We start from the raw sequence: 15,831 nt of genomic DNA, 5'->3' as shown, positions 1-15,831 counted from the left end.
TGCGTGGAGACAAACAGGCACTTTCGTCTCCAGCCCCCACACACGTGCGCCCAGCCATAATCAGGCTGTGGCCCTCTTCCCACACCCTGCATCCTACATCAGCCACGCTGATGCGGATTCCCGGGCACACCCTGAGGCCCACCAGCATCCCCCTGTGGAGGTGACTCGGCTGGCCATCCAGCCCGTCCCCAAACAGACGCGGGGCTACATGATTCAGGAGGAGCTATTCCCACAAAGCTACGGGCAGCATGCACGTTTTTCCCGCTGCCACCTGACTCCCTGAGAAAGACACTCAGAGACCGGTCCTCACTGCCGACCTGCACCGTTTCATGCTCCTGGAGAGACGGGAGTTGTCTGAGGGCTTGTGGGTAGCACCACGGGGGCGTTGGGGCCCCCCTGCCTGAGCGGCCCCTTCCTCATCCTCGCTCTACCTCTGCCCCCCACCCCAGCTGTCGGCGGCCCTGATGTTTGACGCCGTGCACGTGGTGGTGAGTGCCGTCCGGGAGCTGAACCGCAGCCAAGAGATCGGTGTGAAGCCGCTGGCCTGTACGTCGGCCAACATTTGGCCCCATGGGACCAGCCTCATGAACTACCTGCGCATGGTGAGCGGGGAGCGGGGAGGGCCGAGGGGGCAGGGCCGTCGTTCTCAGGCTGGGACACTAACTGTGTCCACCCTGTGGCCCCTCTGCCCTCTCCCCCGCTACCAACCCCACCCACCTCCTGCTGTCTCTGGGCCTCTTCCTCCTCCTCTCCTCCATCGCTCCCCTCTGGACCTCCCTCTCCCTGTCTGCACTGCCCTCCCCCTGCATCTGTGTCCCATCTCCTTTCTTTTGCTGGCGTGTTGTCTTTCTCGTTTAACCGCGGTCCTTCCTGGTCCCTCTCCCTCTCTTCTTCTTCTCTGTCTCCTTCTTCTCTGTCTCCACCTCTCTGGGCTTCTCCCGCCCTATGTCTGGGCCCCTGCCACCCCTCCCTCTGCCTGCCTCCCGCCCTGCTAGGTAGAGTATGACGGGCTGACCGGGCGGGTCGAGTTCAACAGCAAAGGGCAGAGGACCAACTACACCCTGCGCATCCTGGAGAAGTCCCGGCAAGGCCACCGCGAGGTGAGCAGACCCGGGAACGCTCCAGAGTCCTGATGGGGTGGGGGCAGGGCCGGCGTGTGCTGATGGTACCTTCTCTGCCCCAGATCGGGGTATGGTACTCTAACCGGACCCTGGCCATGAACGCCACCACCCTGGACATCAACCTGTCGCAGACACTGGCCAACAAGACACTGGTGGTCACGACCATTCTGGTGAGTGGCCCTGGGGAGGGCAGTAGGTGGAGGGGCCTTTCCTGAGCGGTGCCCCAGCCCAGTCCTAGTGAAAGAGGAGGATTCCTTGGCTCACACCGCACACAGACCAGCAGGGAATGTGACCCATGCACCCAGCAATCCTGATTGTGGCCAGGGTGTCACCGGCCTAATCGCTGCCGAAACACGGGAGGGCACAGGCTCCGCCAGCTGGCCGTTGCACGGCAGAGATAGGAATGACTGCGGTCGTGGGGATTCCACGAGGCTGCACAGGTAGGGCGCCTCACACAGTGTCTGGCCCCCAGAAGTCACGGTCGCTAGAGTGGTCATTTTGCCACACTTGCCAACTGAGTGTGTTGACACGTGACAACTTAATATCCATCTTGAAGATGTGGAAACCAGGGCTCTGAGTGGTGAGGCACCTTGCCCCGGGTCCCGTAGCAGGTACGTGGCAGAGCCAGGGCGGAAGTCACGTCCCTGAGGCTCCAGAGCGTGATCCGTAGCCGCCGGGCTCTGCGTCTCCAGTCCTTTTGTACTTGAGCACCAGCCAAGGACATGGTCCTGTAGCCCCCGTGGGTGCTGCTTCTGTGCTTAGCAGATCAGAGACCGGGGCGGGGGGTGGGGGGGGCCTTTGTGCGTCAGCGACAATTTACAGAGCACCCTGTTCTGCACCAGCCGCTGTGCTGGGCCCTGTCCAGGCACTGCTCTGTAAACCTCTCGGCCGCTCCATGAGGTTTGTCTTATTTTCCTCATTTTGAAGGTAAGGAAACAGGTCACAGGACAAATCCCGGCTGGAGCCGAGCGACCTGCTCGGAGCCCGTGCCCTCTCTCCCGCACCTTGCCACCTGCCACCTCCCGCTGGGCACAGTGGGCCACCAGGGGGTCCGGCAGAGGGTGAGGCACAGGACCTGGTGAGCTGGAGGCGGCCCAGAGCAGCTGGGCCTGGAGGCTGGTGTGCCAGGCAGCCGTGCCCTTCAGAGCAGCCAAGTCCCTGGCCTGCTGGCACGTGCCATCTATGAGAGCCCCTCAGTAAGCCCGTGAGCTGGGCCAGCTCCTAGCCGTGGACGCGGAGGCTGAGAGGATTACCACAGGTTCCGCAGGACATCAGAGGCCCCCTCGAGCAGCACGGCGCAGAGCTGTTCTCTCTGCCCCTAGGGGACTCCTGATCTAATGTGGACCTCGTGTCCCCCTGGAGAAGGGCCAGTGAGCCTGCTGGGGAGGGACAGATGGCCCGCAGACGGGAAACCAGACACTTTGTAACAGGCTCACTGAGGGGCCCTGAGGGCCAGGCTGGGCTGGCTGGGAGAAGTCACACCTCCCTGCGTGGGGGAGTGTGGTCAGATCCAGAGGCTTCCTGGGGCCAGAAGAGACAGGGTCCTAGGTGGGAAGCAGGGACAGAGGTCAGGGAGGGGATGTCAGGAGAGCTGAGCCATGACCCTGGAGGCCTCATCTCTTTCTCATACTTGTCTCCCCTTTTGTCCAGGAGCCAGTGTTGTTTTCTTGCTGACACTTAGGCTTCTCTTGATGGATTCATTCATTCATTCACCATTCATTCATTCCACAAATAGTTACTGAAGTTACTGTGCACCAGACCTTACACAAATGCTGGAAGCACATGAATAGTCACAGATGGTCTTGTAGTTTCCTTACTGTTGGGTGGCACTGGGGGAGGGGATCCCAGTCTGATGGAGGAGATAGACCTGGACATAATAATTCCAACACAGAATAATGAGGGGACCCCCCCCCCCGAAGAAAGAAGGAACTGATTCAGCTTCAGAAGGTTTGAGGAAAACGTCACAAAAGAGGTGGCGTTAGACAGGGCTTCAGAAGCTGTGAAGGGGGTGCACCTGGGTGGTTCAGCTGGTTAAGCATGCGACTTTGTCTCAGGTCATGATCTCACGGTTTGTGGGTTCGAGCCCCGAGCTGGGCTCTGTATTGACAGCGCGGATCCTGCTTGGGATTCTGTGTTCTTCTCTCTTTCTCTCTGTCTCACTCTCTGAAAAATAAATAAACATCTAAAAAAAAAAAAAAGAAGCTGAATAGGAGTGGGGAGCACACAGAGGGAAGGGCCGGACATCCCCAGAAGCATGAGCTATAGGAGCCGGGGGCCTTAGGAAATGTTTGCCAGACTGGATGTGGAGGCGGTGGCCTCATGTGCACAGCTGGACCTGCCCATTTGTTCACCGGTGTTTTCTGACTTGTGTTCCCGCAGCAGAGGCTGTGGGGAGGGAGGGGGAGCTGATGTGGGGGTTGAGGCTGGCAGAGGGGCTGGGTGTGAGGGAGCAGGGAGAGCAGGGGGAGGTCCGGGATGGAGGGGAGGCTGTCCCAGGGGTGGGGCCTCACTGCTCTGGAGCCGAGAGGGTGGCTGGTACCACGATTGAGAGAGACCCCACAGGGAAGCTAGGGTGCAAAAGAAGGGCCAAGGCGGGGTGCCTGCGGGGCTCAGTCAGTTAAGTGTCTGACTCTTGGTTTCAGTTCAGGTCATTTTCTCACGGTTCGTGAGTTCGAGTCCTGCATCGGGCTTTGTGCTGACAGTGTGGAGCCTTCTCCCTCTCTCCCTCTCTCTCTGCCCTTCTTGCACTTTCGTGCTCTCTCTCTCTCTCTCTCTCTCTCTCTCAAAATACTAAACTTTAAAGGAAAAATAAATAAAAATAAAATTAACAAAAAGGCCCAATGAGGCAAGGCTGTGCAGGGCTCTCCCTCAGCCTCCAGCCCCTCTCCCTCCTGCAGAGTTTTCCCAGAACACTTGGTGGACCCTGTGATGGTCTTCGTCAAGCTGGGACATTTCATCCTTCTCTTTGGTGACTCTGGGGTCGGTCAGCCCTGACTCTCCTCCTGACTTCACCCCCTACCGCTTCAGGTAGTCTATACCTTCATCTATAAAATGGGTCTAATAATCCCACCTTGAAGGCCTGTGGGAGGATTGCATGAGGTAAGAAAGCCGCCTGCTTTCCCAGCATGAAAGGCATGCTCTCCTTTCATCCTTGATAAGATAGGACCCGCCATGGCTGATATCTCAGTGCTGTGCCATTTCTTGGCTTCTGTTAGTCTTCCCGACAGCCCTGAGCTCGGTACCCTTCTGACCCTCATGCCCACCATATTGTGGTTTTCATTTCCATTTCCCATTTCCCTAACAGGCAGGTTGACCACCTTTTTTGCGGTTTATTGGCTATTTGACAGTTGTCTTCTTTTTAAATGTCTATTTATTTATTTTGAATGGGGGGGAGGAGGAGGGAGGCAGGGAGGGGGAGAATCCCAAGCAGGCCCCGAGCCATCAGTGCAAAGCCCTACACGGGGCTCGATCTCACAAACTGTGAGGTAATGACCTGAGCCAAAATCACAAGTTGGACACAACCAACTGAGCCACCCAGGCGCCCCAACAGTCTTCTTTTGGAAAGTCCCCCATCCAAGTCTTTTTTTTTTTAATTAAAAAAAAATGGGGATATATGACCTTTTTACTGATTTGTGAGTTATTTCTATTTTCTGGATACAAGTTCTCACCAGATACGTGTATTGCAGATATCTTCCCCTTTGTGGCTTGCCTCTTCACTTTCAATCTTTTGGTGAAAGGGGAAGATTTTTCATTTTACTAAAGTCCATGTATCCATGTTTTCTTTTCCTTTTTGATTAATGCTTTTAGAAGTTATAATTTTTTTTACTGTTTGTTTATATTTGAGAGAGTGTGTGTGTGTGAACAGGGAAGGGGGAGAGAGAGAGGGAGACACAGAATCCAAAGCAGGCTCCAGGCTCCGAGCTGTCAGCACAGAGCCTGACGCGGGGCTCTAACCCACGAACCACGAGATCATGATTTGAGCCGAAGGCAGACGCTTAACCTACTAAGCCACCTAGTTGCCCTGATGCTTTTAGAATTTAAGAATTCTTTGCCTACCCCAAGGTCATGAAGATAGTCTTCTATTCGTTTTCTAAAAACTTAATCATTTTACCTTTTACGATTAGAGCTACAATCCACGTGAAGTTGATTTTTATGTACCATGTGAGGCAAGGGCTCAGAATATTTATTTCACGTGGATGTTCAATTGAGCAGCACATTTATTAAAGATGACCATTCTTTCTCCTTCACCAGTCTCACCTTTGTGATAAAGCATCTTCTTTTTTAATAGTAAAGATTTTACTATTTTTAAGTAATCTCTACACCCAATGTGGGGCTTGAACTCACAACCTCGAGATCCAGAATTGCACACTCTGCCCACCGAGCCAATCAGGTGCCCCTCGAGTATCTCTTTATGTGTGGGTTTCCAAGCTCCCTGTTCTATGGCCAGTTTGTCTATCTTTGGTCCAATACTACATTGTTTCAAATACCATAGCTTTAAAGCTTATTTTATTTATTTTTTTAATGTTTATTTATTTATTTATTTTTTAATTTTTGAGAGAGAGAGTATGGGCAGGAGAGGGGCAGAGAGAGAGGGAGACACAGAATCTGAAGCAGGCTCGAGGTTCTGAGCTGTCAGCACAGAGCTCGATGCGGGACTTGAACCCACAAACTGCAAGGTTGTGACCTGAGCTGAAGTCGGACGCTTAATTGAGCCACCTAGGTGCCCCATCAAATACCATAGCTGTAAATTAAGTATTAATTAATACCCAATAGGGTCAATTCTCCAGTTTCTTCTTTAGGATTGCTCTGGCTTTTTCTGATCATTTGTGTTTCTGTATACATTTAGATATCTTACTTCAAAAACTTTTAATATTTTAATATTTAGTATTAAAATTTTTAATTAAAACAATTCATCATATCAAGGAAGACACACAAGTTAATACAAACCTATGTAAAATAGAATCCAAACAGCACATGTGGGTGGGGAGTGAAAAGCCGGGCTCCTTCTCCCTCCAGGCGCCCATTTTTTCCCTCAGAGGCCACATCCTTCCAGAAGCTTCTATGCATGTACAAGCACTCAGTCTTTCCTTCACAAAGAGTAGCATATTGTACACGTTGTTCTGTGGCTTTTTTTTTTCTCTTAATATATCCGATAGAACTTGTTATTTTAGTAGTTGCCTAGGAGTCTTTGATGACATCAATAATCTTTTTAACCTGTCCCAAATTAGGCTGTTGCAGTCTTTGTTCCCACCGGGAGCTGTGCTGCCATGATTCCATCGGGCGTACATTTTATGTACAGATGCGCAGCCATTTGTGGGATGGATTCTTAGAATCAGACTTAGCACCAGCCCACTGTCTGCAGTACTTCCGCAGAAGGCTCCGAACAAGTCTGAAAACCCTGAATGAGCGGCTCCATAAGACCCTTGCTTCTGATGGTCTGGGGCTCCCTGCTGAGTCCTAGATCGTTGTTTTCGGATCTTGACTTCTGTTCACAGGCCCCAGTCTCTGTTTCTGACTCTTTAAGCTCAGACCCTGATCCTGAGACCTTGAACCCAGATCCACCACCCAAGCGCCTCAGCCTTGAATTTGGAGATCAGCTGAGCCCTGGTGGAAGGAACAAGGGCTTCACTGAACGTGCCCGGGAACCGGGTTTTGAGCCCCAGCTTCGCCCCACCTTCCCTCCCCACTGCCCTGCTTCACCGCCGCATAGCCTTGGACAAGACACATGACCTCCCTGAGCTTCCCTGCTCTGTATATCGAAAGAGCTTGGGGAGAACCTCCCAGCTCTAATGCTGGGTCCGGCCTGGGTCCCCCATCTGTCTGGCTTCTCCTATGCCGCTCTCTGGTTCTGTCCACCTTGGTCCTGTCTGGCATGGGGCTTAAGAGCAGAGCTCTGGAGTCAGACCAGCTTGTCCGTCTCGGCCTCTTACTACTTCACTTCTTGGGACCTCAGTGTCCTCATCTCTAAAACAGAGGTAATAATATCGACTTCCCACGCCGACAGAATAGCTGTCACACAGCAAGCCTGCAAGAAATTCTAGCTACCGCTGCTATTATTAGGATTATCTCACATTCCTACTCCCAGTTCCACAGTTTTGGGCTTGGAAAGGCAGCTTCGTTGGAGAGTGAGAAGCACTGATTTCCCTCCATCCCACTACCCCCCAGCTGTGGGGCTTGGTGTGGTCCCGGAATCCAGAGCCTATAATAAGACCTGGCCTCATCGTCCCTGTCGCTGTGTAACCAGTCGCCTCACTTGACCTCTGTGAGCCTCAGTTTCCACATGTGTAAAATGAGTCTGATGATGCCTCCGGTGTGAGGTCAGTGCCAGGAGTTAAAGCGATTCTTTCCAGCGAGCACATGCAGTGCAGGGGCTGGGCACATAGCAGGGATTCCGTGGGAGGTAACCATTGTGGAGATTCTTGCCAAGGCCTCCCCCCCCCCCACCTACCCCCGCTGCTGTGTCCTGAGTCGTAACTTCCTTTGTGCCTAAGTCTGAAGTGACACTATACAAACACCCGTTCAGACAATAACCGTGTCAAGATAAGATTCCCTTTTTGCTGACATCATCTTCATGTGCCTCGTCTTACTAGCCCTTTGGCACATTTCCTCTGCCTTTGTGCTTATTTGGTGCATTGGGGGTCAGTAAGGTTTGCTGGAACCCCTCAGAAATAAGCATCAAGGTAGCAAACCTCTGCACAGTCCCAGGTTATTTGTTTAGCCTGCAAAGCATCACAAGGATTGGTATTTGAACGTGTGTGGTTGTTAACCTTTATAATCAGGACGTTTTACCAAACAGCCGAGGTTTCCAACATTCTTGACATTGGGCCATCTGGCATCTCAGGCCTGCTTCCCTGGTGGTGGTGGTGGTGGTGTCGGCTAGAGCTAAGTCCTGGTGGCCCTCTGATCCCGTGCGAGCTCATCAAGTCAGTTCAGTGGGTCGCTACTGGTCGTGTAGGAAAGCGAGGTAGAGCAGGACAGAAAATAATCAGGGTGTGCTGCCCTTAGTCACTAAGGGTGTGGACCATTTCAAGGAACAAAGTCTATTTAAGTGCCTGTGTGCACGCACGCACGTGTGGCTCGCATTGGAAGGTAAAATGTATTTCTTACTGTGAGGTCCTAGTCAGAAATCTGAAAGCCCCTGTTCCAGTTTGGCATAATCTCCCAACAGTGTGATTCACTCTTAGGTTACTAACGCGCCTCCCCTGGTAGGCATTTGAGTTTGAGACGATTGAGCATCAGGTTGGCTGGTGGAGATTAAAACAGCTCCCCGTGATCTGCCAGAGGGGAAGCCCCCAGCGTCTGTGGCCCTAGCTTCCAGGCCCACTCCGCACCCTGAGCGTTTGTGCGCAAGGAACGGATGCGGTGACTCCATCCCGCAGCGCGGTGGATTCCTGATCCGCGCTCCCCCAGCAGCCCCTGGACGCCCGGGCCCTGACCTCGCTCCTCTGCTGCTTCCCAGGAGAACCCGTATGTCATGCGGCGGCCAAACTTCCAGGCCCTGTCCGGGAACGAGCGCTTCGAGGGCTTCTGCGTGGACATGCTGCGGGAGCTGGCTGAGCTGCTGCGCTTCCGCTACCGCCTACGGCTGGTGGAAGACGGGCTGTACGGGGCGCCCGAGCCCAACGGCTCCTGGACGGGCATGGTCGGCGAGCTCATCAACCGGGTACGGCCGGGCCGGGTCTGGGGAAGGGGGCGTGGCCCAGGTGGGTGTGGGGAGGCCACCAGCCAGTGGCACTTCAGCCAGCCTAGCGCCTAACAAGGGGTGCGCCGTGTTGCTGTGCCTGGTGAGCACCATGGGGCAGGCGCGGTGTGGGGGATGAGAGGCGATGTGTCACCTCCAGTGGCCTGCTTTGCCTTGCCAGATGCTCCCCTAACGCCACCTTGGCTTAGCTGGCTCTCAGAGATGTTTTGGGTGAACAGAAAGAGACATGGAGCTGGAATCGGACAAAGACTGAGGAGGTCGAGAGAGGCTTCCTACAGGAGGCGGGGCTGGGCCAGGAGGACAGGGGTAGCGCTGGCTGGTGCACTGTGCCCCGCACCTGCTGGGAGGGCCTCACACATGGCAGACATCGGGGCTGCCTGTTGAACTCATTTATTGAGCACCTACTGTGTGCCTTGCACCATGCTGGGCGTAGGCTATAGCAGTAAGCACAGTGGACCTGCCTGGACCCTGCTCGCAAAAGCTTAGGGTGTCCTTAGGATGCAGGAACGCAAATGACCACAAGACAGCCTTTGGGGCTGTGATGGAGAAAATTCAGAGAAGGGACCCAGAGGAGGCTTCCGACTCAGCCAGGCATCCAGGGAGGCCTTCCCAGAAGAGGTGACACCCAAGCAGATTCCCAAGGTGTGTGAGGCAGTCAGCAAGGTGAGGGGATATGGGAAGAAGGGAATGTGTTCAGAGAAGAGGAAATGGCATTTATAGAAGGGGAGTCAGGGTGAGAGAGAATGGGCTCCCCTGGAAGGGCCTTGAGTGTGGGTGGGATTTGGATGAAGGGGAGGAGGGGAGAGAGGCAGGGGTGTGGGAGGTGGTAGGCAAGGGTGCCGTGGAAAGAGTATTTTGTTGGAGTCAGACCAGTCTGGGTTTGAATCCTCAGGTGAGTTGTCCCTCTTTCCTGAACCTCTGTTTTTCCCTGCCTAGGATGGGGATAAGGAGGCCTCATGGGTCTGTCATGAGGGTTTTGGGAAACGGACAGTACCGCACGTGTTGTTTGTCAGAGGCAGGGGGACTCAATATGTGGTCCCTCCTTGTATTTATTCTAGGCAGGAGAAACCATGTAGGTGAACGCCTGGGGGCAGGACTGTGTCCTGGAAGACAGGCCCCAGGCTTGCGGCTCGCCTAGGGCAGGTGCACAGAGCAGGGACCTGTGGCCACGAATAGTCACGGAAGCTTTGACATTGGACTTGGCTGAGGACGTCCAGGATCCTCACCCTCCTGTCTCCTCCATCCCATAATTCACTGCATCCAAACCCCTGAATGTCACCAGGGTAGACTTGAGAAGGCCACTTTGCTTAACAAGGGCATTTATTCCTCAGGGCACTGATTTTCAAAAGCTGTTTTGACTGCAGAACCTTTTTTCCCAATTGAAAGCACTGTCAGAACCCTTGGACAAAGCCGAATAACTCTGGTGGAGGCAGAGTGGGGGTGTCCCTGGAGTCCTGGTGGCTAGGTCTCTCCCCGCCTCACCCCAGGGGCAGGCCCGAGGCACCGCCCCACAGCTGCTAGCCTGTTTGAAAGCTTCTGTCCTGGGTGGGTTTGAAGGGCCTGAGGCCAGAAACTGAGAAGACGGGGCAAGGAGAGCTGGTGGCCCAGCTCCCACCAGACTGGCCTGCTTCCCCATGACCTCCATTTCCACATCCTGGTCCTCAGTCTTGTAGGCTCAGAACCATTCATTCATCGGTGTCCCCAGAAATAAGCAGATTCTAGGAGACTAGCCCCTGACTTAACCCCCAGTGCCTCAGGCCTACCTGAGGGGAGGAGGCTTTGGTCTGATGGTGTCATCTGGGGCAAGCATAAGACAGAGGCCAGGAGCTTTTCTGATGGGATGCTGTGATTGTGGTCCTGAGTCCTGTTTGAATCGTGGCTTTGCGGCCTATTAGCTGTGTGACCTCGGGGAAGTTACTCAACTTCTCTGTAACATCATTTCTTCAACAGTATAATTGAGGAAATAATAGTCACTAGTACGCACAGCTGTCACAAGCATGAAACGAGTTATTCCTGGGGCTTAGAATAGGGCCTGGCAGGTAGTGGCTACTATAAGCATGTGCTCTATTCTGTATTCTTTTTCTTTTTAAATTTTTTATGTTTATTTTATTTTTGAGAGAGAGAGAGAGCGCGTGCGCGCAAGCGGGGGAAGGCAGAGAGAGAGGGAGACACAGAATCTGAAGCAGGCTCCAGGCTCTGAGCTGTCAGCACAGAGCCCGATGTGGGGCTCGAACTCACCAACCGTGAGATTATGACCAGAGCTGAAGTTGGACGTTCAACCGACTGAGCCACCTAGGCACCCTTCTATTCTATATCTTATTAATGTTCTTCCTACCAGCCTGGCCAGCACGTGCATACATTCACGTGTTTGTTCTCAAACCAGCTAGCATATACCTGGGCCTACTGTGTGCCAGGCCTGTGCTGTACCCTGGGGATACAGTGGCCAGGCCCGGCCTTGCTCTTACCGAGCAGGTTAAGAGTTGGGCCGTCAGTAGGAGGCTCCTGGTTTGTGTCCCCAAGATTTCAACTGGCTCAAGTGAGGAAGCCGAATCACTTGGGCTGGAGGGTCAGCAGGATGGCCTGCAGGGGGGGAGGGGGATGGCAAAGGGGGGACAGGGGGAGGGCTTGGTGACTGCCTGGGGCGGGGGACGTAGGAGAGAGGACTGAGCCTCTCCGTTGCTGGGCAGCTGGGTGACGGCGGTGACATTTAGGGAGAGAACACTGGAGGAGGAGCAGGCTGGGAACACGAAGGGTGGGCGGGGCTTGGCCCTGCAGAGGCTCGGCTGCCTGCCTGCCGTGGGATGGCCGAGTACACGGAGACTCGTGCGGTACTTGGGTTCTCCCGGCTGCAGCCACAGCAGCAGCCTTTGTTGACGCCACACCACACGCCGGAGGCTTTTCAAGTGTTACTTGATGATCCTAACAATCACTGTCCTCCCACTGCTGCTCTGGGGCTCAGAGGCGAAGGGATTTCCACACCGCCCTCCCCTCCCACGGGGCTGCAGCCAGGTGCCTCCGACCTCAGGTCCTTCCCAGACACCCAGCAGGTACCTGGAAAGCTCAGAGTGGACAGGATGATGCCCACTCACGCTGGCTTTCTGAACTGTATTAACCCCACCCCATGAGGAGGGCCTGGTCTCAGCCCAGTTTTCTCTAATGGAAAGCGAGGCACCAAGGTCCCATGTCTAGGCCACACGGCTAGTGACCGGCAGAGCCAGGGCTGGCCCCCAACAGGCTGGCCCAGAACTGATGAGTGACTTCCAGATGGAAGCCAGCCCGGGGCACCGGAATCTTCCCAGTCACCCCACCTGTCCCCAGGCCGGTCTTGAATTCCGGTCCGTTTATTCCACCCAGTGGCCACTGCTGGAATTGGCCTTCTCCCTGTCCTCGCTGTCGTGGCCGTGAGTTCAGGCCCCGGCCCCTCGGACCAGCCTCCTCACTGGCCTCTTGGCCTCCCAGCTCTCTCCCTTCTGGTTTGTCCCCCACTAGGATCTTCTACAATGCCAGTCTGACCTGTCACTCACACGTTGTAGCCATAGTGCCCCACACCATAAAGTCTGTGCCCACAGGCCCCGCCCTCAAGGGCAAAGCAGATATCTTAGGTTGGTCCAGGGAAGCAGACTCTGATGTGGAGATTAGCAGGCAGGAGGCCCCCTTGGAAACCAGCCTTGTGAGGGAGTGAAGGAGCCGGCCTGGGCAGAGTTAAGACTCTGCAGTTACGACTGGCCCTGTGGCGGGGGAGCTGGAGCTCTGGAGCCGGAATGGCCTCAAAGACAGCCCCGAAGTGAGGGGCCAGGACTTTATATGCCCCACCGGCCCGTCATTGGAAGGGGCTGTCCTCAGGGAGGGTCAGTGCCTTGGGCGAGGAAGCTCTTCCACCCACAGAGCTGAGAGGGATCAGCCACCAGCACCCTTGGCAGCTGGGGCAGTGAGTGCCCCATCCTGAGGGACGGTCGGGGTGGCCTCCGCAGAGACCCCCTACGGCCAGGAGCTAGTTACAAGTCAGGCGGAGCCAGCCTCAGGCGCCCACGTGATCCCCGCGCAACAGGTCGCCTCTCTGAACTCAGTGTCCTCTCTTGAAATGGAGATTAAATTACTGCTGTCACAGAGTCTTGTGGGGAGTGGGTGAGGGAGAGGTCCCAGAGCAGAGCCTGCATCGCGGGGCCTTGCGGGTAAGGAGTTTGGATGTTATTTTCTGTTTTCTTCTCTTCTTCCTTTTGATATTTATTTTTGAGAGAGAGAGCGTGTGCGCACACGTGCGAGCAAGGGAAGGCCAGAGAGACAGGGAGACAGAGAATTCCAAGCAGGCTCTGTGCTGTCAGTGCAGAGCCTGATGTGGGGCTCAAACTCGCGAGCTGTGAGATCATGACCTGAGAGTCAAGACTTAGGCGCTTAACCGACTGAGCCACCCGGGTGTCCCCTGGATGTTATTTTCGTTGTGTGTGAAGCCAGTGGAAGGATTTACGCAGGAAATGTGACGTGATCTCATTTGTTTCTGCTTTATTTGTTGAGGTAAAATTCATAGCATGTAAAATGAACCACGTTAACGTGTATAACTCAGCGGCATTTAGTATATTCACAATGTTGTACAACCACCACCTCTACCTAGTGCTGAGACATTTTTGTGACCCCCAGAGAAAACCCCATACCCATGAAGCAGTCAGCTCCCATCCCCCTTTCCCCAGCTCCCAACAACCACCAGTCTGCTAACCCCTGCCACCAATCTCTCTGTCTCCCTGGATTTACTTATTCTAAATATTTCATGTAAATGGAGTCATCCAATATGTGGCCTTTTTTGTGTGGCTTCTTTCACTCAGCGCCACGTATTCAAGGTTCATCCGCGTTGTAGCATGGATCAGGACCATATTCCCGTGTAGGGCTGAATAATGTTCCATTGTACGGACGTATGACCTTAATTTTCGAATCATTTAAAAATGATCACTCCGGCTGCTCTCTTGAGAAAGAGCATAATGGGAGAAGAGTAGACCCAGGATGGTCCATTTAGAAGTCCACTGGAGGGTTCAGAAGGCAGAAAGAAGGTGGCTTATACTCCAGTGCTGGCCATGTTGGGTGTGCTCACGAGGGAAAGAGTCAAGGGTGACTGCGGGATGTGGCCTAAGCAGCTGGGTGGGTGGTGAGTCTGGTTTCCCCCCTGGGGAGGACGTGGGAGGAGCTGTTTGGTGGATTTGGGGAAATAAGAGTTGTCTCTGGACATGGGTTGTTGGAGGTGACTCTCTGAAATTCAAGAGGAGAAATACGGATTTCATTGTGCAGCTGAGCATGAATTATTTAACTCATCCCCTGTTTGGGTGGTTTCCAGTTTTTGCTAGTGTAGACAATGCCACCATCAACTGGGCTGTGGATCTGTGGGTGTCTTCCTGGAGGATAAACTCCAAACAGCGGAAGAGCCGGGTCAGAGAGCGTGAACGATGTTGTTTAAGCGGAGACTGCCAGATGGATGTTCGAAAACGTTCCGCCAATTTGTATTCCCACCAGAAGGGCACGAGAATGTCAGATTTCCCACACTTTTGCCAACAAGAGGTATTATCAATCTTTAAAAACAACAACAACAAAAAAACCCCAAAAACCTCTGCCGATCAGAAAGGCCAAAAATAATACCTAAATGCTTCAACCTAAACAGAGTGTTACATAGCTGTATACTAATCCCCGTGTGGATAGACTGTGATTTAGCGAAGCATTTTTTTTTTTTGTATTTAGTTGTTTTCAGGTATTTTTATTTGTCTTTATGCACCCAAGCACGGTTTGCATTGCAGCTGATTAGAACTGATTCTCTGAATAGAATGACTAGGTAAAAGAGGAGGTCCCTTCGTATGGCTTTTGTTCTATATTATCCAGCCGCTTTCCGGAAAAGCTTACAGCAGTTTCTATACAGGCTCCCCCTCCCACAGAGGGTTGTGATTGGCTTTTAGATAGACAACCCCCACCCCTGCCCCACTGCCTGCTGTCATTTTAATTAATTAATTAAAGTTTTTAACGTTTATTACTTTTGAGAGAGAAAGAGCGAGCTGTGTGAGCCGGGGAGGGGCAGAGAGAGGGAGACACAGAATCTGAAGCAGGCTCCAGGCTCTGAGCCGTCAGCACAGAGCCTGACGCGGGGCTCGAACTCACAAACCGCGAGATCATGACCTGAGCCGAAGTCAGACCCTTAACCGACTGAGCCACTCAGGTGTCCCCCACCATCATTTTTATAGATGGCGGATCACTTTGATTTTTCCTGGTGGACCGCAGCAGGCCTTATGTGGTCAGGTGATAGATGGAGTCTGAGCCCCCAGCTCCACTCAGAATGGGTCCGATAGGTCCTCAGACCCACCCTGTGTTTTCCGTGGTCCCACTCGTATAATTGCAGCCAGCAGAATCCCACACTGGCTCGCTGACCCGTGGAGTCGGGGCCGTTACCGTAAAAGAACCAAGTGGAAGCCCCTAGAATTCCCCGTCCTTCCCAGGATAGTAATCCAAAAGCAATTCTGCGTCCTTTGGGGGAATTACAGAGATTAGTGCCGCCATTAACGGCTTGAAAGAAGCAGAGGTAGTGATCTCATCCCCAGTCAACTGGCCGGTTCGGCCTGTGCGGAAGGCAGATGGATCTTGGACAAGGACTGTGGGTTATTGTAAACGTAATCAGGCGGTGACTCCGATTGCGGTGGCCGGACCAAATTAAGTAGCTTTGCTGGAGGAAGTCAACACAGCCCTTGGCAGCTGGTGTGAGGTACTGACCTGGCAAATGCTTTTTTTCTCCATAACGCTTTCTGAGGTCCACCAGGAGTCTTCAGTCTTGCCGCCGGGTGATACCTGTTTCCTTGCTTTCTGCCATCACATAGGCCACAGAAAACTTGATGTTGACAGTGCACCCGGGGCCACGCTGGTCCGCTCCACTGGCAACATTAACGCCGATCAGATCTCGTGAGCAAGAAATCGCATTTAAGGGGGTTGGCAGTAAACGTGCTGTTGACATCAGCCGGTCAGGATCCAATCTGGAGACAAAAATAG

The 15,831-nt window shown here is 53.6% G+C and overlaps 1 protein-coding gene across 7 annotated transcripts in view; it reads left to right on the top strand.

Moving 5' to 3' along the window:
- The window catches only part of GRIK5 (glutamate ionotropic receptor kainate type subunit 5), a 58,093-nt gene that overhangs the window by 16,097 nt on the left and 26,165 nt on the right, over positions 1–15,831 (top strand). For all 7 annotated transcript variants that reach the window (XM_042919322.1, XM_042919323.1, XM_042919321.1 and 4 more), the window contains 4 exons: positions 450–602; positions 996–1,100; positions 1,184–1,291; positions 8,581–8,784. In XM_042919322.1, the coding sequence (XP_042775256.1) occupies positions 450–602; positions 996–1,100; positions 1,184–1,291; positions 8,581–8,784 (570 nt within the window). The remainder of the gene's footprint in view (positions 1–449; positions 603–995; positions 1,101–1,183; positions 1,292–8,580; positions 8,785–15,831) is intronic.

Source organism: Panthera leo, chromosome E2 (assembly GCF_018350215.1).
Source record: "Panthera leo isolate Ple1 chromosome E2, P.leo_Ple1_pat1.1, whole genome shotgun sequence".
NCBI classification, from domain to species: Eukaryota; Metazoa; Chordata; class Mammalia; order Carnivora; family Felidae; genus Panthera; species Panthera leo.
The sequence above is the reverse complement of the archived record's forward strand: the minus strand, read 5'-3'. Positions and strand labels throughout refer to the sequence as shown.